General features: G+C 36.8%; 1 protein-coding gene across 1 annotated transcript in view; it reads left to right on the top strand.

Moving 5' to 3' along the window:
- The window catches only part of LOC135215076 (ubiquinone biosynthesis monooxygenase COQ6, mitochondrial-like), an 85,871-nt gene extending 67,411 nt beyond the window's left edge, over window positions 1–18,460 (top strand). The window contains 7 exon segments of the mRNA XM_064249558.1: window positions 3,760–3,822; window positions 7,606–7,713; window positions 12,440–12,645; window positions 14,338–14,416; window positions 14,418–14,454; window positions 17,906–18,072; window positions 18,305–18,460. Of these exon segments, the coding sequence (XP_064105628.1) occupies window positions 3,760–3,822; window positions 7,606–7,713; window positions 12,440–12,645; window positions 14,338–14,416; window positions 14,418–14,454; window positions 17,906–18,072; window positions 18,305–18,334 (690 nt within the window). The 3' untranslated portion in view covers window positions 18,335–18,460.
- The last annotated feature ends 2,067 nt before the right edge of the window (window positions 18,461–20,527 follow it).

The following is a 20,527-nucleotide window of genomic DNA, read 5'->3' as shown; positions in this document are numbered from 1 at the left end:
ATCCTCCACGGCCTTTTAAACCACTGAAACATCCCCAAATCTTGACAGATTCGGGGTGCTGACAGTGGCAACGTGTAGGCAGGGTCAAATCTGCTGACGAAGATGGCCTTCTTACTGTGATAGAACGGCCCTGAATACAGTGAATGTTGATTCATCTGACCACATGACCTTCCTCCAGTCATCAGCTGTCCTGTGGATGTATTATTTGGCGAAATTCAGTCAAGCTTTCTTCATACGATTTGTCAGAAGAGGTTTGCGTGCAGCACGACGGGTGGGCAGCTGGAGGTCCTTCATCTTTTTAACAGGGTTGGTGACTTGTTTTTAGCTGAGAAGCAGTAAGACGAGGGTTTTTATGTAGTTCTCTCACTAGAAGATGATCAGTGGCCTTGGAAGTCCTCTGTGGGCATCCAGGATAAGGTTTTCTTGGGGGAACAACGTTGGGTCATAGGTCGCAAGCCGCAGCCAGCAGCAACATTATGGTTGACTTTGTTTCAGCCAATACGTGCTACAGATTTCTTCATAATAGGCACTTTTTCTTGCCTCCAGGGTAATATAGCGAGCCTTTCTCCTCCTTAGTCGTGTGCACGACCCATATTTAGGGAATATATAAAGAATTAAAAGGCAAGAAGTGCTCCAGTCCAATACTTACGTGGGTTTTGAGGTCAGAGCAAACCAAAGCAACAACCTCTCCCTGTGCTTTCTGGGTCGGCACTGAGTCCTGATTCACACACCTCCCATACACACTAGCCCAGGAGAGTGGCCAGATATCACCAGACAAACTCAGCTCAAATCATAGGGTGGGAAACACAAATAGATTTCAGATGTTTACGGTGGATTCTTATGGGTTAGGTCCTATTTCTTTTTGTGGTGACTGTATGTATATATTCACACACACACATATATATACATATATATATATATATATATATATATATAATATAGTATATATATATATATATATATATATATATATATATATATATTATATATATATATACTATATCATAAATTATTTTATAAATTTTTTGACAGATTGGTGCTGATGGAGCCAAGTCTTTGGTAAGACAAGCAATGGGAACACAGTATTTGTCTTGGGATTATGATCAGATGGGGAATCGTTAGCAACCACTCCAATTATCAGAGGTGGTATGTGGGGCTTAGAAACTGTTATGTAAATCTTTTTTGTTATGAAGTAAAATTAAATTGCTTGACGATAGTAAACTGGGTAAGATAAAGGACAGCTTACTTGTGTTTTAGTGATTCTTTCTACCTCTGAAACATTTAAAAAGCATTGATAGTTGGCTGCCATTATCAACATAATCAGCAATTCTGATTTGTCTATTTGCATGTTTAAAAAATGAATTCCTTTTATTTATGTTGCATATTGTGTTTTACATTTCCACAGTGACTGTGCAGTTGTCAAATAATTTCTTGGGACGGTACAATGCATCTCTAACCAAACCCTAAGTTTAACTTTGCTCTGGTAGGCTATTTATGAATAAGGGTGTCTTCTTGTTGCTCTTATAAAATGCCATGTGTTTTGATTGTATTTCTGTTTTTATGAAAATGATGACATTGAAGCATAGTGACCCTGATCACTGGTGCTTTGGGTTGGCCCTATTAGATTGTCTGATAATCAAATTTAAATTTTATCTAATAACTTGGTATCCTTCAAAAATTGATAAATTGAAAATGATAAACATTCTGAAAAAAATTTCATTTATTTTTTTAAAAACCTCAAATTCATGGTAGGTTAAAGTTCAGATTCACATATGTGTTTGTGTTGACTTGCATTCTGTGAATATAGTGCATGTAATTGGGTCATGTAGGAAATTCATCAATTATCTAATTGTCAGACAAGTGTGGAGAATTCAAAGAATAGATCAAATTACTTTAGTGTGTTACTCTTTTTGATAAAAAAAAACATGATCCAACAGTAGGTGTGATTCCTTCTGATCTGTTATTATGAAGTTCATTGGTACACAGAGCTTGCCATTTATTAAAGATTGTGTGTTTTAGAGCTGTTAAGGCCATTGGGAGAAGGGATTGTTTAAAACACTTTTGTGTTGGATGTCATCATGTGGATGAGAACTGACCCCACAATGATGGACTTTTTTGTTCATGTGACTGGATGATGTATACTATGCGAGGGAGAGTGTTTCAGGTTACAGTAAATGTTTGAAAATTATTGAAAAATAATGGGCAATACCTGTGTATTATTAGTTTAGCTCAAAGGATTGATGGCAATGATATTGCAGCAATTCTAACTCAGTGTGCTGTCAAGCTTTCAGATGAAGAATTGTATGCTAAGGATGGCCATAATGAAAGCAACAGTGATGGCTATAATATGGATAATTCTTCATAAATACCCTGATGCTCACGCACAAAATTAGATAATGGGGTTCAATGGTTGACCAGATTTCCAAAAATATTAAGGTTTCAGATATCTTGGTAGAATAATCTCAAGTTTAAAAGCCAGTTTTAGGCCACTATTTATCCAAACACAACACAGTCATTAGCCCCAACTTTCATTGATTTTTGATATAGCAAGTGTGGAGGAGGAAGCAGCTGATTTTTATAATGTGAAACTGGCTGCAATCTCCACTATCCTGCCATAGAAGCCCACCATTGGTTGTTTTGGGCATAGCCAAGGTGTAGGGGATTGCTTTTTTAACAATATCCCTCACCCTGAAGTACTGTCATTCAGTATTACATACTGAAGGTAGGATTTAGATTTAGAAATCTCATTTTTATAACATTTTTTGGTGTTAGATACTTTAATAATAGTGCAGTATGTTAAATTTTTTATGTTTGAGGGGTAGAGAAAGAATGAGAATAAGTACAAACAGGAGAGAGAATACAAATAAAAAGATAGTAAACTTATTAGAGAGAGAAGGAGAATGAGATTAAAAGAGACTTTATTTTAGTTGCATCTTGACATCTGTCCATAAAAAAAAAAGAGAGAGAAAAAGAATGTGTTATGTTAAGACGAAACATTTTATTACCTTCAGCAAGGGGGGTTTTGTTCTTGATTTTGATCTCATTTGTTTGCACTTATTTGTGAAAATGATCATGAAAAAAGTTTTAGATTTTTACAAAAATATTAAGAGCCTTGGAAAAGGCAAAATTCTTTATTAGATTTTTGGAGGGATAAAATTGTAATATTAAGGGAGAAGGGACCTTAGTTAGATAATTCAAGATGACTGTTGTGATAGCACCTCACTTTCGGTTAGTGAAGGTTAGGCTAGGGTGTATCCCAATAATTACTATCACCCAACAATGGAGGTTTGTGGTCTACAAATGTTAAGACTTCATCAATGTATGATTTTCTAATTACACTTTGGAGTACAAGCTTACAATTTCAGTTATTAACTAAGAGTATTGAGTATTGGAAGTGATCTTTATGTAAAATACTTTTGAGTGTAGCTTGAATTTATAGTGTAAAAAGGTTGCAGAAACCTACCCTAACTTTTCCCAGGAAACCTGATTTTTATATCTGCATTTCAGTAATTGCAGTGTTTTTGAGAACCTAACTCATACAGTTACCAACAGTAAATTGCATACCTTGGTCAGGAAATAAAAGAAAAAAAGGTTATTTTATCAGCTTTTAAAAACTCTAGACATTGAATTTTTAAACTGTTTATCACCCGACTTATGTTTGTTTGTTTGTTGGTTTTTTTTTAAGAAAGGTGCCCATGAAGTAGATGTAAGTAAAGATTTTACTCATTCAAAGTGTCTGAGCATTCATCAACCTTTCAGGCCCAAGAAAATACTGTAGCATGGCAGCGATTTCTACCCACTGGACCAGTTGCTTTGTTACCAGTAAGTCTTTTTATTTGTGTTTATTTAGTATATGTATATTTGACTGTATGTGACATTGAAGAATTACAAAATATAATTTGTATGTGCTCATGCCAAGTATGCCTTTAATTATACACAAAACATACTTTCTATTACCAATTATATTGAATTCAAGGCATAATGTTCAGTCCTGATGAAAGTTCTTATCAAGATTTTCATCCTCTCTTGATATCTTTGCAATCTATTGTTAAGACTACAGTTACCTTATGCTCTGCTCTTGACGATAGATCTTTCTTGCATATTCAGCGCTACTTCAACAGCCCCACTCACGGAGCTTCATAATCACTTTGGTTGGTGATTATTTAGTGTGTGCTGAGGCATAGTTGAGTGCACATTACCTGCTGTGTACAGCGGAACAGAGTTTGCAGGAGCAGTAGAGTACTCAGAAGGTAGTCAGGTACACAAAGGCAGCCAGTTACACTTAAGCAGCAGTATACACCAGAGCAGTTGTGTATAAAGGAACAGTTCAAGTTCAAGTTGAAACAAGGAATGAAGGAACTCCAATGAAGGGGAAGGTATAGGTACTACCACAAGAGCAAGGAAATAAGTAGGAGAAACAAAGCAGGATAATGAAGGAGCAGGTGATAAAGAGACAGGAATTTCCACCTAAGGAATCATGAGATTGCTTGGAGAGGGAGGCATTTGTGGAGGAGAAGCTTCATCAGGCTTATTCCTGTCATATGTAAACATGGCATGACAAGAAGAGAGAGAGTGGGAAGAATCACCATTTATAATTTCAGATGCATAACATTTGTTCATGTGCAGCTGTGTGTAGAGGAATCAGTGATCACAAACTATTCCAATAAGGAACTGCAAGGCTCAAATTATGAACCCACACAAGTACACTAAGGTATGATTAAGGTACGGTAGATTCTCTATAAAGCTAGTGTTCTGAACTGCTCGTTCCCTCCTGAAAAATGTAATCTAACACTAAAAACAATTGGCCTTGAATGGAGGAACGAGAGATCACAACAAAGAAAAGAGAAAAAAAACTATGGCAGAAGGCCGATATTACTGAGGAAGGAGGAATTTAAGTACATAAAAGCTGGACTTTAGTTTTAAATGCATTATATTTACATTAATTTACATAGGTCCAGGAACTAATAAGGTGGTTGATTGTCGATCCACCGGAAACACATGGCTGGGGCAACCAGACATGGAGTTCAGAATTTTGCGCAACCGGGTTATTGAAATGCAAGGCTTATTCCAAAGGGTTCCCAAATTCTCCCACAATCAGGCACGGTGTTTGTCTGCAAAGAGATTGTATCCTAGCGTAAGTAATGAGGCGAGGGAACACGTGGGCGAGCGTAACACACTACTTTCTTTCAATCAAAAAAATTTACAATCTGCTCAGAGGGAATGAAAATGACTGGGAGTTTGCAGAAGGAACTATTACATTGCTGGAAATAACTAGGGGATGTTTACTAGTATCACTAGGGGAGTAATCACAGCATTGAACTAAGATTGGGGGAGTGAGAAGCTAAACAAAGGAGAGGGAAAGTCCCCTTGGAAGAATGGAAATGAAATACAGACAAAAGGCAAAACAATTCCCTGGCTGAACTGGAATTTACTTTCACAGTACCTGGAAATCCTGGGCTTGGTAGTCTTCTTATCTGCTGATATTTCTGTGGAATTCTCCAGAGGAGGCAGGGGGAGCAGAAAGGGGTGAAGTGGTATCTGCAGGGCAAGGTAGCAGGAGTTTCTGAGCTCTCCTAGTTCTGAGGTGCTTCTGAGAGCGAGCCGCTGGGTACCTGCCCCCTTTTAAAATTTCTCCCGGTGAGCCCTGCCCCCAATCCGGATTTTCCCTGTGGGGGTTAAATTCAGGACAGCCAATGGAAGCAAAGATAGCTTTTCTAGGGAATGGAGGCTTTCAGTTCAAAGGGGCAACTTGCATATAGACAAGGATGAATGAATCTTGTTATAAGAAATCTTAACTTTCCTTGGTTCTGGCTTAAAATCTTGAACACTAGAAAAGTTAAAGAGAAAAATTGACTGATTGAAAAAATAAAGCATCACAGTAATGACTGAGAGTTAATAATCTTTGGGATACACAGTGGAACCTTTTTTCTTTCAAGAGCTCTCAGGTTGGTGTGGCTAGCCATTCACATGGAATAAGGCTATTTATGATAAATGGGTTTGGAAGAACAAATAGTACCATTTTTTTTTCTTATTTCTTTTCAAATTATTTAAGCATCTCTAGTTCAAGCGTAATGAAATTGTTGACACAGTTTGAACTAAATTTTCTTAATTCAATATAAATGGTGCTCAGGAGACTTAAAAAACCATCATCATTACAAAATTTGACCAAAGTAAATGTAATTTACATAATCTTTTTACATGAAGAGAGTGATTGGACCGTTGTGGCATTAACATTGATAATCACGTACGAGGCAGAAGAGTGATGGCTTTTCTTAAACATACTCTTATTTTTTGTTATAAGAAACTCAACTAAGATTTCTTTCCTTTTAAACATTTAATCCTTCCTAAAATACTTGTATTTGAAGAAGCCAAGATGTTGAAGAACTGGGTTTTGATATGTATTTCAGACAACCATAATTCTTTATGATTATTTTCCAGGAAGAGTAGCCCATAGGGGGGGGGCCATTCTAGTAAAAATCCAGGCAGGACCAGTCTTAATTGGTTTCTTTTTTTCCGAGTGTTACAAATCTGATGGTACACTGACATTTCATAATGTAATTAGAGCAATTTATTTGTATAATTTCTTGGCACTTGTTATCCATTATAAAATTTATGTGGGGTCACCTAGGTTATCTATTAATGGAGACATGAGTTAAGTTATAAGTAGTAATATCTTTTACCTTTTTGTGTTTGAGTATTAAATAATGTCTTCTGTTAGTTTTATAGGTATTTAGTCTCAACAGCTGTAATGTGTAAATAAGTATGACCTATTCTTTTATATATGATTGTGTATAAGTTCTCAGCCAAACATAATTTAGTAGCTATCCTAGCCTTCCTCATATATTTTTATAATGAAAAAGTGGTCAGAAACAGAAGAAAAATATTACATTGGAGTAAACAATAGAAAGTTAACAGCCTTGGAATACCTTGTCAATGCTTTTACTCGTATTTTAGTATCAAAACACCACAAGATTTACAAATCTTGCCTAACAGAATTCATCAAATATCTAGAGAGATGAGACTCAAAAGAAATTATCTCCGAAAGACTGAAGTACTACTTTAATAAAGGCAGATATTTAGTGAAAAGACTACAATTGCAAAATAAACAGTGGTCAGCTGAATAACTTGTGGATATCAAATAGACAAATTGCTTACTGAAGTAAGATTAAGTATACATAATTCTAGTATGATCTGTATTGGTACTGTATACATCTGTGAATCATAAGATAGTGAAACTATATCCAAAAGATATTGTCAATTGAGAGTAAAGCTTTTAATACATAATACAGTATTAGGAGTAAGAAATTATTGAAGTTCCACATGCAGAGGAGATAATAATGAAAGTGAATGAGCTGGGTGTGGGTTGGGAGAATGGATTTTAGTAGTGTAAGCTGGGGTCCTGTGTTCACCAGAAGAGTTAGAAGATTTGTGGTAGATAAAGTACTGAAAAGCCATGAATGGCTTTGCATCACAGAGTTAGGGGTGATGATTGTATCCAGCAATGACTTTTAAGCTGTAAAAGGATTGAAATTGTTTGGAAAAAGTTTTTATTGATGTAAGTTACTAAACTATATCTGGGTATATTATTTATGTTGTTTTTTTCAGCTTTCACATAACAGAAGTTCTCTTGTATGGTCAACTACAAAGGAACAAGCAAAATCTTTGCTGAGACTCTCAGAAGAGGATTTCACCGATGCCCTGAACAGGGCTATAGTAAGTATTGTGTTCCTATTCAGATCACTAATTGTGTCACCTGTCCAGTTTGCAAAGTTACAAATATCTTTTTAAAATACAGATTGAGTATAGTATTTTTCTTGGTGATCAACCTATATGAAGAATGAATGAATGTCTGAAATTTGAGCCCATATAACCTTGTACTGGTGTGACCTGTCTTATATGTATATGATGCTTGCATGATTTTATTAATTTATTCTTAGGACTGTTCTTGGGAGATCCACTGCCATAGCTGAAATATTTTCAGTTTTATTGCTGGATTGATACTTAAATTAGGGCTATAAATACTTGTATTGATAACCAAGTACAAGTAAACTGAATTCAAGGCTTATTATTATTGCCCTGTTTTCTTTATATAGGATTGCAGTCTTACTGTTCTGTTTCTAGTTGCTGACAATATGTGTTTTCTTATTTTTCAGAAATGTTGATCTTTACACACATAAACACAATAACCTTGTATTTAAGGCAGTTTGTTCTTGACAGCTAATATGCAAACAGTGAACCTTTGATACTGAATGAATTAGGATTTGCTTATATCAGTTTTAGTGCTGCTTTTGACTTGCTTGATCCTAAAGCTAAACCTTTTAAAATATAAGATGTATAACTTAAAATATTGAAGGTTGAGTACTTGATCTCACCAACCATTTTTCTAAAAGATTGTCAAGGGGAATCATTGTCGTGAATGTTTTTATCAACCTCCAGCTATTTCTTCTTGGAGTATTTCCTGGAGTAGTGACCTGTGTTGATATTAATCTTGTAGTAATTGGGGGGGTAAGAAAATAGCTTAAGTGAGATGCAGATGATGCTATTCTATTTGTAGGTACTGCCTCCTCTAATTGGTGGGTGGTGAATGTGCAGCTTGTTTTAACAGACATCAGGAATAGATAATTAAACCCTCTTACGCCGATTGGACGTATTAACGTCGAGTCAAAATGTCTCCCGTATGCCGATTGGACGTATCATACGTCGGCTCAAAAAAGTTTTTTTTGTAAAAATTCGCGGAAAAATACTTATAGGCCTACCAGCCGAAAACTTTGTATCACGCGCCTTGGGGATGCTGGGAGTTCACGATCAAGGCGTTGTTTTGTTTACAATCGCTACGCAGGCGCGCAAGCGCGAATTTCTTTCTTATCGCACTAAAAAAGTATCAGTGACACATCTCGGAAATTATTTCGTCACTTTGCCAATAATTATTGCACCATTTTAAATTATCCTTTACATGAAGTATTATATATGAAAATGTGCGCAATTTCATGCACAATACAACTAAAAAATACTCTGAACTAAAAAAAGATTGTAGCTTTTATCAGTTTTGAAATATTTTCATATAAATAACGATAAGTGCAAAAATTTCAAACCTTCGGTCAACTTTGACTCTACAGAAATGGTCGAGAAACGCAATTGTAAGCTAAAACTCTTACATTATAGTAATATTCAATCATTTGCCTTCATTTTGCAACAAAATTGGACGTCTCTAGCACAATATTTCGATTTATGGTGAATTTATGAAAAAACTTTTCCTACGTTCGTGCGATAACTCTTCCGATAAATTTTTTCGTGCGATTGTCCTAATGTGTGCACCCTTTTTAAATTTGCCGTTACATAAAGTTTTTATATATGAAAATGTGCGCAATTTCATGCACAATACAACAAAAAACAACCCATGGTTGTAGCTTTTATCAGTTTTGAAATATTTTCATATAAATAACGTTAAGTGCAAAAATTTCAACTTTCGGTCAACTTTGACTCTACCGAAATGGTCGAAAAACGCAATTGTAAGCTAAAAACTCTTATATTCTAGTAATATTCAATCATTTACCTTCTTTTGCAACGACTTGGAAGTCTCTAGCACAATATTTCGATTTATGGTGAATTTATGAAAAAAAAAACATTACGTTCGCGCGGTAACTTCGAAAAAATCAGAATTTTTTTGTGCGATTGTCGAAATGTTTGCACCATTTAAAATTAGCTGTTACGTAAAGTTTTATATATGAAAATGTGCGTACTTTCATGTAGAATACAACTAAAAATGATTGAAGGTTGTAGCTTTTCTCTTTTTTTGGCAAATGAATATTGCATATAAAACAAATCAACCGATAAATAGAAAAAAAACCACGTTCGGTTCGGTCAAATTTGACTCTACCGAAATAGTTGAAAAAACGCAATTGTAAGCTAAAACTCTTACGGCCTAGTAATATTCTGTCATTTTTTCTTCATTTTGAAACAAATTTGAAGTCTCTAAAAACAATATTGTGATTTATGGTGAATTTTTGAAAAATATATTTACCTTCACTCCAGCGCGCCGATTCGCGGCCGCAGTCTCCGAAATACGTACATGGCATTATCCTAATATTTTGCTCCTTTTCATATTAGCCTTTTTATAGAGTTTCATATGTCAAAATGTGCGCAAATTCATGAAAAATACAATAAAAAAATAATTGAAGGTTGTAGCTTTTTCCATCTTCGAAATATGTCCATATAAAAAAATATATATATTAAAATTTCGACATTCGGTCAAATTTAACTCGTCCGAAATGGTCGAAATCTGCAATTCTAATCTAAAACTCTTACAGTATCGTAATATTCAATCATTTGTCTTAATTTTGAAACAAATTGGAAGTCTCTAGAACATTATTTAGAATTACGGTGAATTTTTTAAAATAACATTTTTTTACGTCCGCTCGTTACGAATTCGTCCATCATTTTGTGATAATATTTTTCCGGTGTTGCTTTTATTGTTTTACAATGTATATATATCAAAATGATTGCAATTTAGTGTACAATACAACGCAAAAAAAAGTAACTGGTTAGCTTTGACCGTTTTCTGCACAGCGTGATTTGAATACAATTTATGTAATCGAATTTTTTTTTTGCTACCATATATCGCATTATTTACATATGATAATGATATTATTTTTCATTTCTGATGGTTGCATTCTAAACTTCAGGCAATGACAAAAAAAGGAGCCAAAAATGAACTCTTAATCTTCAAAAGTACGCGCGCTGTAATTTTTTGAAAAAATTATTTTTTCCACTTCCGCGCTCACTCCAAACCAGGGCCCGGCATACGGGAGACGTTTGATTTTTAGGGCTCCGGCGTAAGACGGTTTAAGAGTTTCAGTTAAAAGTGGTATGAGGCTGGATTGATGGGCTGATCTTACACCCTTCTAACATTCCATAAGAGGCTTTTTGTATTGTTGCTTTTGTTTTACTGAAATACATGGTGGTTCACCTTTGATTCCAGGGCTGCCCTTTCACAAAACTTAAAATATTTATCTAATGGTGTCAGAAAACTAAGTACGTGATGTTCATAATGCCACAAGTTTCAGATCTTTAATTTGTCACTGGTTCGTAGAATACTGTTCTCTTGTGTAAATATTAGTAGCCTCTTAACTTATTGTTGTAGACAATATTGCAGTAGGACTGTAGTTATGATTGGGAATTTGAACTTGAGGGACAATATTTTTGTGTTTAACTGTCTTCCATGAGTTATACAAATAACATGCCTCAATTAACATGAGAAGCATTAGAATTACTAAGAGAAGATTTAGCTAGCTGAAAAGTAAGAGCCAGAAAAAGTATACTTTTCACAATGAGAACAGACCTTCGGGACACAAGAGTCTATGCATGGAGAACATCCTCACAGGAGGAAAGAGCAAAAGAGGTGATCCTAGCAAGGCTACGTATAGGACACACAAGATCTCACATGGTCACTTGATGTCAACACCACATGCTGACCCAGTGAAATGTAACAGATGTCAAACACCCATGACAGTACAACATTTGCTTGTTGAGTGCCCAAATTGGACCCAGGAAAGATCTATTTATCTGCGGAGTTCGGAAATGAAAAATATTCTTGCGGAAAGCAGGATTTTTTATTTTTCAATTAATAAAATCATAAATTTTTTAAATACGAGGGTTTCTCAATAAAGTCTAGTTTTTTTGTTTTTTTTTTCTTTCTTATTTTCTTTTTCTTTCTTTCTTTCTTTCTTTCTCAGGATTGATCCCTGAGAAACCAGCCCGAGAAGAGTCTACTTGAGACTCAGAGGTCTGGAAAAAACTAACCCCTATTAATAATAATAATTCGGGACACAAGAGACAGATTTGCAGAAGTTAATTTTGTTATAATTTTATTTGTTTATTAGTAATAAGATACAATTTCATATACGTATAAGGTTTCTTTATATGTAAAAATCTCTCTCTTCCTAGTAAAGGGCCAAGGAGTGGCCAGGCCAAAGGTCTGTTGAATAGGTGAAGGCTTGAAATCTCAAATAGTAAAGATTTAAGAGATATAACCATCACTGATCATCTTTTATTCAGTGTCATTTTAAAATTCTAAAAATCAGTGTGTCAAGAAAGGATGTATCCTCAAGCTAGGTGGATACTCCATTGTTTTCCATTGTTTTATTCCAGTATGAATTTGAATAAGTATTCACTATGATGGACTTATAATTTTTAATTGCAAATTAATGAGACTCAGAAATAGCAACTTAATCATACAGCCAAATTTTTTGCAATATTTTGTTTTAACAATTGCAACTTATTTTCAAGGAAAACAAAAAATAGCTTAGAAGGTTTGACAGTTTAAAACTCATGAAATTGGTTAATAGTAGCGTGGATATTAGTTTGACAGACTGACTACATTACTGTGCTTAAACAGTGGATTTTTGTCTTTTAAACTAAATATTCCTTTGTTATTTTGCAGTGGGATGAAAGTGCAAGTGACCCAGTTGTCCAGAAAATTCATGAAAGGTGGATGAACCTCTTAAACACAGTAGCACCAGGACAAGGGTCAGATTATCGACAGCTTCCACCTGGTATTGGGGGCATTGTTTCTAATTCCAGAGGAGCTTTCCCTTTGGGTTTAGGACATGCAGTCCACTATGTTAGACCCAGAGTAGTATTAATTGGGTATGTTAACTTTTTTTAAGGCTTTTTTTTTTTTAATTCATGATACCGTAAGTTTAAGAGTTGAAATGTAACCAGTGCTAGCATTAGTACAAGTATTAAGACATCAGTGTGTATCTTTAAATTTTAAAGGGAAATGTTCATATTTTTAGTCATAAATCAGACTTCATTTACCTTAGAAACATTACTGTCACATGGCTACACTTGTACATTCAATGTAAAAGCAACTGGAGGAGGTCTGGACGGAAGAGGTGGAACAAGGAGGGCACTTAGAAACTGCCATCATAGGAGGAGAAAACCCTTCCCAAGATGGCACCTCCAACTTCTTCCTATGTTGCATCTTCTTGGCAAAGATCTTCCACTGCTCAGGAGTCAAAAATGACACTCAGAACAAGGATTAGTAACAGTACATAAATTAGTCTGCATCTGTTGTAAGTTGAATGAGGGTCAGTGTCAAATGAGGCAAGAAAATGAGACAAGGGGTAGTTATTAACCCTAGGACATTTTCTCTGAGGCTTAGGATTGGGTGGCTTATATGAGTTTTGGGTTTGCAATTTCAAAAGCAAAACTAGCACAAATGCACAATATAGCACTTTTCACATTATGTACAAGAAATCAAATGGAAGAAAACACAGGCAAAAAGAGAAGGAAAACACCAGCTTCATTAGGAAGGGCAGCAGCAAGTCCTACCAGCAAGGCGGCAAGGAAAAAACTCAATTCATCACGTCAGTGGGTAAGAGAAGGTCTCATCCAATAGGCCAAACGCCATTGCCACCTATTCCTTGTTCTACAGTTTTAGATGTGGTTTCCAGCTGGCACCAGAAGTTTATCCTTACATTAAGACCATAGGTTTGTTAGCTATGAAAAATACAAATTAATTAAAAATGTTTACTTTTGGATTGGTATGCACTAAGCTCAACTCGTCAACATCTACCTACTTACACAATTCTCTCCTTTTGAGTGCTTGGCGATTAGCTAAACCTACAATTGGAATATTTTCTTGTTCATGGTGATAACTTGGAGTTATTCCTTACTCTCTTAAATCTTTTCCTGTTTTGAGCTGGCAACTTGTAGGTATTAAGACCATGGAAAATACTGTCAATCTTTGAAAGGAAGTTCTCAGATTCCCATTACCAACTTTTCCCAAATAGTGACTTTGTATGGAGAAAGTAAGTACTTTGTTCAATGTAGTGGCTTAAATAAAAGTTTTTATTTTGTATATACACATATTTGAAGATATTTAATAAGATTACTTCAGCCTATTACTTTAATAGGATTACTCAGCCTCCGAGGCTTTGGAATGGTTTGCAAATGTAGTTAAGTAGGGTCTTCCCTTGTAGCCAGTAAACTCTACTGGGGACTCTATGCAGCTAGTAAATTCACAAATATCTGTGCATCAAACCAAAATAGAAAACCCAGCTCAAAAATAATGGAAACAAAAGGTTTGTGCTTATTTTCAATAACAAATCACCTGTATTTCCATGATTTTTAGGCTGAATTTTAATATCCTTCAGTATTTACCTCCTGTTTCCTTTTTTTTAAAGCTAGATTTCCACTTTTGGGCAAGATGCAGATATCTTAAACATTTTAGTTGCTCTATGATGGTTAGAAGAGATGTAGCTATTTTGTTGTTTGAAGAGCAAATACATAGTCCAAAGTTTTATGAACTCTAGGTTTAATTTTTTTTATTTTCAGTGATGCTGCTCATAGAGTTCACCCTTTGGCTGGACAAGGTGTAAACCTAGGGTTTGGTGATGTATCTTGTCTTTTGACTTACACTTGAAAACTCAGTCATAAATGGTAGCGATATAGGTAGTTAGTTACTACTATGGCAAGCTGAATGTGATTTTATTCCTTATAAACAATAGATGACTTCAAGTGACTAGTATTTATAGGGAGAATAATCATTAGCAAGTATTAAATATAAAGTTAATTAATTTTGTCCATTTTTTTCTCATCAGTTTTTTATATACTATAGCTTAATTTATTAAATTTTAATGGAAGCTAAATAAGATCTTAGGCTGTCAGGGTAAAGACTTACATGTTTTAGTTCGTTAATTTCATCTTGCTTGAAATTTGCTGGGGGGGGATATCCTAGTTTGTGTGTCATGCGTGATAAAATTTGTTCCTACAAGAATACTTACCTAAGGTTTTAATAATAGGATGTTGTTGGCGACAACTGATTCTTTCATTGTAGCATGTTAAGGTAGAAGAATGGTAGTAATTAGGCGAGTGAGAAAGGAGTACCCACCCTAGCTTTTTCTTTGCTGCCATTGAGTCAAGATGTCGTCCTACTTAGGTATTGTTAACACTGCCTTCTTATCAAGATTTTGATAATGGTAGCTAATGAACTTATTATTTTGGTCTACAAGATGGATGACTGGTTTAGATTATGTAGTAACATTGTAAGAACAGCATAGATTTCCTGTATGAGAATGCATTTGTGGCCACTATATTGTCCTAGAAAGCTGTTTCTCATATTTTTTGTTCTTATTGCAAGGGTCAGAGTATTCGAAGGATCTTTTGCTATGTTTTGTCATGCTTGGTCACCTTTGCAGTGGCAGAGTGTGATAAGGAGTTATGGTAATCCAAGAGAACCTCGTCAGTTTTACCAGACAGCAGTGTGGCACCAGTCATTCCAACTTCTCGTCACACTCGTCATTGTCGCCAGGTGGCCCAGCCTTTAGAAAAATCAGAGATCAATAGTTAGCCAAGCTGCTTTCTCTGTTTTGATAAGGAAGGCGTAGGGTCATTCATTCTCTTGCATCACCAACTGTCTCTGATGTTCCCAGACTCTTTGGCTATCTATCAGTCTGTTTGGAGACCATCCATCCCCATTCCCTTGTTGCTGTTTGTAGTGTTTTCTGGTTCCCTTCCCTGCTTTAGCAACAGGCCTTGCTGCTACTTAATTCCTAACCTGTGAGGAGTCTTGCCTTGACAGTGTCTCTGCAGTAGTAGATGAGTTGGTTGAAAAGCTTATACCTTCTGCAGTAGTAGACAAGTTGGAAGAAAGGGTTAAAAGGAGTGAGGCAAGAAAGTGCAGATTTACTTACTTAACCAATGCTTATTTGTTCTCTGGCTCCTTCTGAATTTCCTGATCTCAACCTTTAGAAGGGGGAGGAAGAGGGACTAAAAGCATTTAACTGCCAAAGTCATACAGGGCCTCACATCAGCACCTTTTTACCTTTAAGAAATATAATAGTCATCATTCCCATTCACAGGAAAGGTGCTTCATGAGGAAGGTAAGGACTAAGTTCATGCGCTTGCTCATGACCCTATTCATGAGCCTACTCATGCTCAGTTGCTTGCCCAGACATCTCAGGTGGGGATAACTGACCTGGGCTCTTCCCTTGCTTGTCTGTTCTCTTCATGGGTTTAAGAAAATCTGTGCTTGCATGGTTCTCAGTGACATGTGACTGGTCACCCATGCACAGCAGGGTTGGTTGCCAACTAGCAAGTCCAGTTCTATTTATAGTTCTGGGTGGAAGAAGACAGTAGTATACAACATGCCAGTTTACACCTGCATCTTCCTGGGCCAATGCACAGCCCTCTGTGTTCTGTACATTTGACATGACTATCTCTGAAGCTTCACCTTGCCCAGTTAACATGACTTCCCTTATGCTTCAGTAGAGGCGCCTTAGCCTGCCATGGATAGCAATAGGGCCCAAGGGCCTATACCCTTTATATACATTACTAGTTTAACCTCCAGGATCATCTGCACCCTGGCCCTGCAAGAAGAGATTAGGGCTATGCTGCACACACAAACCCTAGTCCTCATACTGTGGGCTTCTTTAGTTAGTTTTTCCTGTTGGATAAGTCAGTGCTTCTGAATAAGTTTGGGAAATTTCTTGTTCTGTGTTAATATCTTAAGACAAGCGACTTCATTCTTCATTTAGATCTGTATGCCCCCCATCCCTCATGGCCCTCTCTTCCAGCTCCATCTGCTTAAGTAACCAGTCTATGGAGTTGTTTGTACCTCATAGTTGGAGAGTAATCAGAAGCTAAAGCAAGAGCCCTATCTTGCAGGGTAGTGTCAGAGATGTTAAATACTTAGTGTTCCTTGGAGGATTGTTTACCAGAAAGTACCCCATCTTCTGTCACAGGGGATAAGAGTGGTTTCTTCCTAACTGGAACCATAAGGGTTGTCTCCTGGCTGAAGGGCATGGCATCTTGTCCTTGGTTTGAGTTGCTACTCTATGACCTTACATCTGTGGTTTTAGATGCGACTTGTTTTCTATAATCTCACTCAAGTTCCCATTTAGCCCCTTAGCAGTAAGATACAGATAAGGATCTGCCCTCAGAACTGTTATTCCATTAGCCTTTGCATAAGGTAAATGCATAGGCCAGCTTCGTGGTCTCTTGTATCTAGTCTAGCACATGGATTTTCGGGGGGTTAGTGTATGGTCAGTGTTGTTGATGGTAGAATGTCTCTCTCCTCTCTTTGATTACAGATGCCACAAATTAAGAGCACACTTGTCTGTCTTGAGGCAGGAGAATTACTCATTGGAGTGTTCTGTATGAATGCTTTTACCTTAAAATAGACTTCTCCCCTTACCTTTGTTTCAGGGGTAGGAGCATGTAATATACGTCACTTTTGGGCAAGTTTGTGAAATATGTTGCTGATCAGTATCAACCTGGACCTCGCATACATATAAATGGGAAGGACATAATTCTTCTGAAAATAGGAATTGAGCAAGGTTTAATAAAAGTACCAAACTGTCTCAGTGCCTCAACCTTTGTATGATTTTGCAGAGTTCACCCTTTCCCTGCTAATGCTTGTGACCAAGATGCTGAAATTTCGTGGTGGTCATGGGAACACCATTCATGTTTTCTGAGACAGCCTCCTACCTAAAGAGTGAGTTTTTTGTATAAAAGTCACAAACATTGTTCCTTTAGTGGGAGGAAAAGTGAGGGTCTACAGAGAGTTGAGTGTGGGTAAGTACTCCCTCCCACTTGTCCTCCTACCACTTTACTAGTCAACTTGCTAACAAGCTTAAGCAACCAATCAGCTGTCCACTGAAGACACTCTAAAGAGCTACTTCAGGGTTTGTATAGTTTGTATTAATAGAAAAAATTCAATCTTAATTTTTTTTTTTTAATTTTTTTTTTATTATTGCGGTTTCAAATTTGATGTATGCTTGGGCAGCAGAGGATTAGATGATATTTTCTATGTTCTTGCTAAAGTAGAGGTATACCTTGTCTCAGGCAAACACAGTGTTCCTTGTGTAGACAGATTGTAGTTTTTTCCTCTTTAATTCCACAGGTGACGAACGAGAATTGTACAGGTATGAAAGCCAACGCCAGAAGCACAATATAGCCACCATGGCATCCATAGATGGCTTATATCGTCTTTACTCAACAAAAGCCCTTCCATTTGTTTTGGCTCGATCACTTGGCTTGTCAACTGTCAATGTTATTCCATTTGTAAAGGTGAAGTATAATTGAGATTTATTCATCAGCACTATAACCCTGCTTTTTAGGCACAAGCTAAAGAATGAATTACCATGGAATTTATAAAAGCACTTGGAATTCTGGACACTTTTCACAGAGAAATTGAGAAATTTAGGCTTACTGTTTTGTTCACGAAATAGTTTCAAAATTGTGTATCTATTCAACTTTGTGCCTCAAGTTTACTAAACTTATTGTCCCTTGTCTTTTGCAGAATTTCTTCATGCGACATGCAGAGGGCTAATAATTTCACTTTTTCTTAACTACTTTGTATGATTAATGTATTATAATTAATATTCTTTGTAAAATGTTCAATTTTGTATGCATGTTTTATATTGTATAACTTGTAAATAGATAAAATGAATAAAAAGTAGTCTTTTCTTAAAACCACTTGATGAAATTTAGAAATATTTGTGGAGTATGTGGATTTTACAAACAACACTAGTTTAAAAATGACAACTTTTTCAAATATTTTTTATTTTTCCTAAAATACAAACCTGAGGTCTTTCCTAAAATACAAAACTGAGGTCTTTACACATGGGATTTACTTGTAGTGCAAGCTGGTGCCAGCCATTCAACTTGAAACAAGGCAGAAATTGGTAGTTGGCTACCAACGGAAGGGGAGGAATCCCTCCCATCCAGATGGTACACATTCACTTTACCTTTTGCCCAGGAAGCAGAATGAAGGGTGGCTAGAGGTGGGCCATTTATGTAGACCTCAGGTTTGTATGTTAGGAAAAATGCAAATTAAAAGATTCGTCATTCTTTCCTATATGCATACAAAACCCTCCATCTTTACAGATGGGAGACTTACTCCTTGGTGGGAGGATCCTGAGCAATTCTCTGAGCTGACTGGTAGTTCACCTCACCTGAGGCCTCTGTCCTGGTCATGTAAGATCAAAGAAAGGAGACCGATGCCTGATCTGTTGAATATGCATGAAGTTCAACTGACAGACTTGTGGGTTTCTGAATAAATGGAAGGTAATGTCATCGACTTGAAGATAGACTTGGACGAACCGGGCTGTTCACTGTCAGTCCCTCTCCCCTTGCTAGAGAAAGGCTTAAGAGATTAATCCAAAAAGAGCTAGATTATAGACAGGTGAGGTTACTCAGCCATCTAGAACACCTCCCTGCACACCCATTCAGCACGTGGCAGTTTGCTAACCGTCCTGTAGAAGGGTTTAAAAGAGAAGGTAGGAGGCCAGTTCCACAACCACCACCTCTTTGTAGCTTTACACCTTAGACAAGATGCTACCTGACCTCAAGAGCTGGATGTTAATGACTGATGAGCATCCACCACAGAACCAAAGGAAAACTTTCCAGGACCTAAGGGGTGTCCTAAACATAAAAAGGAGGTGAATGTGGCCTATTGTGACTGCATTCCCATCCTTAGTACCTGTCTGATGGGTTCTCCCTGAATGCTAGGGGCGGACCTATTCCCGACCTTACGAAATCTCGCCCAGAACATATTGTTGTCTACAGTGTCAGCTGTGGAGTAAGTCCATTTGATCATACAGTCAAAAGTCAAAAGAAATGGAGCTGCTAGACACTTCTTGGTTGAGTCAGAACCAAAAAAAAGTTGTCAGCACTAGTTTGTTACATCCAAGACTTGAATCATGGATGAGAAAGACTTCTAAACAACAACAGCATCTGAAGTACCCTAAGAGGTCACTTATCTAAGTGCTGACTAGCCCTAACATTTCTAACCATGGATGCCTAAGATGACTCCTAGATGTCAACAGCATCCAGTGTTCCCAGGTCACCTATCCAATTACTGACCAGACCCAATCATTGCTAAACTGCTGACTGGACAAGAAGGAATGTTTTCAATGGTATGGTTGATGGCCGTTATGCCCATGGTCCAGTCCGTAAATAGACAGACAGCGCTGAACAGAAACAGCTTTAGTGTGTCAAGATTGAAGGACTAACCAGACCATCTTCCTACATTGAACAAGTCTTTGAAATGTCGAGGGGCAAGGCCAATCGTCACCAACACCGACACTAGTGACCAAATTTGTCTATCATACATCCATCACCCTGGAATGTGTTTGGTTGATTGCTGTGCTGAGTGTGCTACTGCAGTTCTGTGCACCCATACTGTCAATTGAGGTGATTCTAGAACCTCACGTCTCATAGTTTCAAGTCCAAGCTGTAAGCAATTAGTGGGGTTGGGAGGTGGAACATTTGATGCCATTTGTGGATTGTTTAAAGTGAAAAAAATTAGCTTTGCTTAAAAAAACACCTTTTTACATCAGCCCAAATTACACTTTAGGTGAGAGGAATGTCTTGCTAGAGAAATCCCCCTAGCATTCATCGATTTGAACCAGACTCTGACCTCAGGCTTACGGTATTAAGATTAGCAAGGAACATAAAGGCCTGTCCACACGATCGGGCCTGATCGGCGGACTTCCCCTCTGATGGGCACACTTGACGGGCA

This window comes from Macrobrachium nipponense, chromosome 19 (genome assembly GCF_015104395.2).
Source record: "Macrobrachium nipponense isolate FS-2020 chromosome 19, ASM1510439v2, whole genome shotgun sequence".
NCBI classification, from domain to species: domain Eukaryota; kingdom Metazoa; phylum Arthropoda; class Malacostraca; order Decapoda; family Palaemonidae; genus Macrobrachium; species Macrobrachium nipponense.
This window is presented reverse-complemented; position numbering and strand designations above follow the sequence as displayed.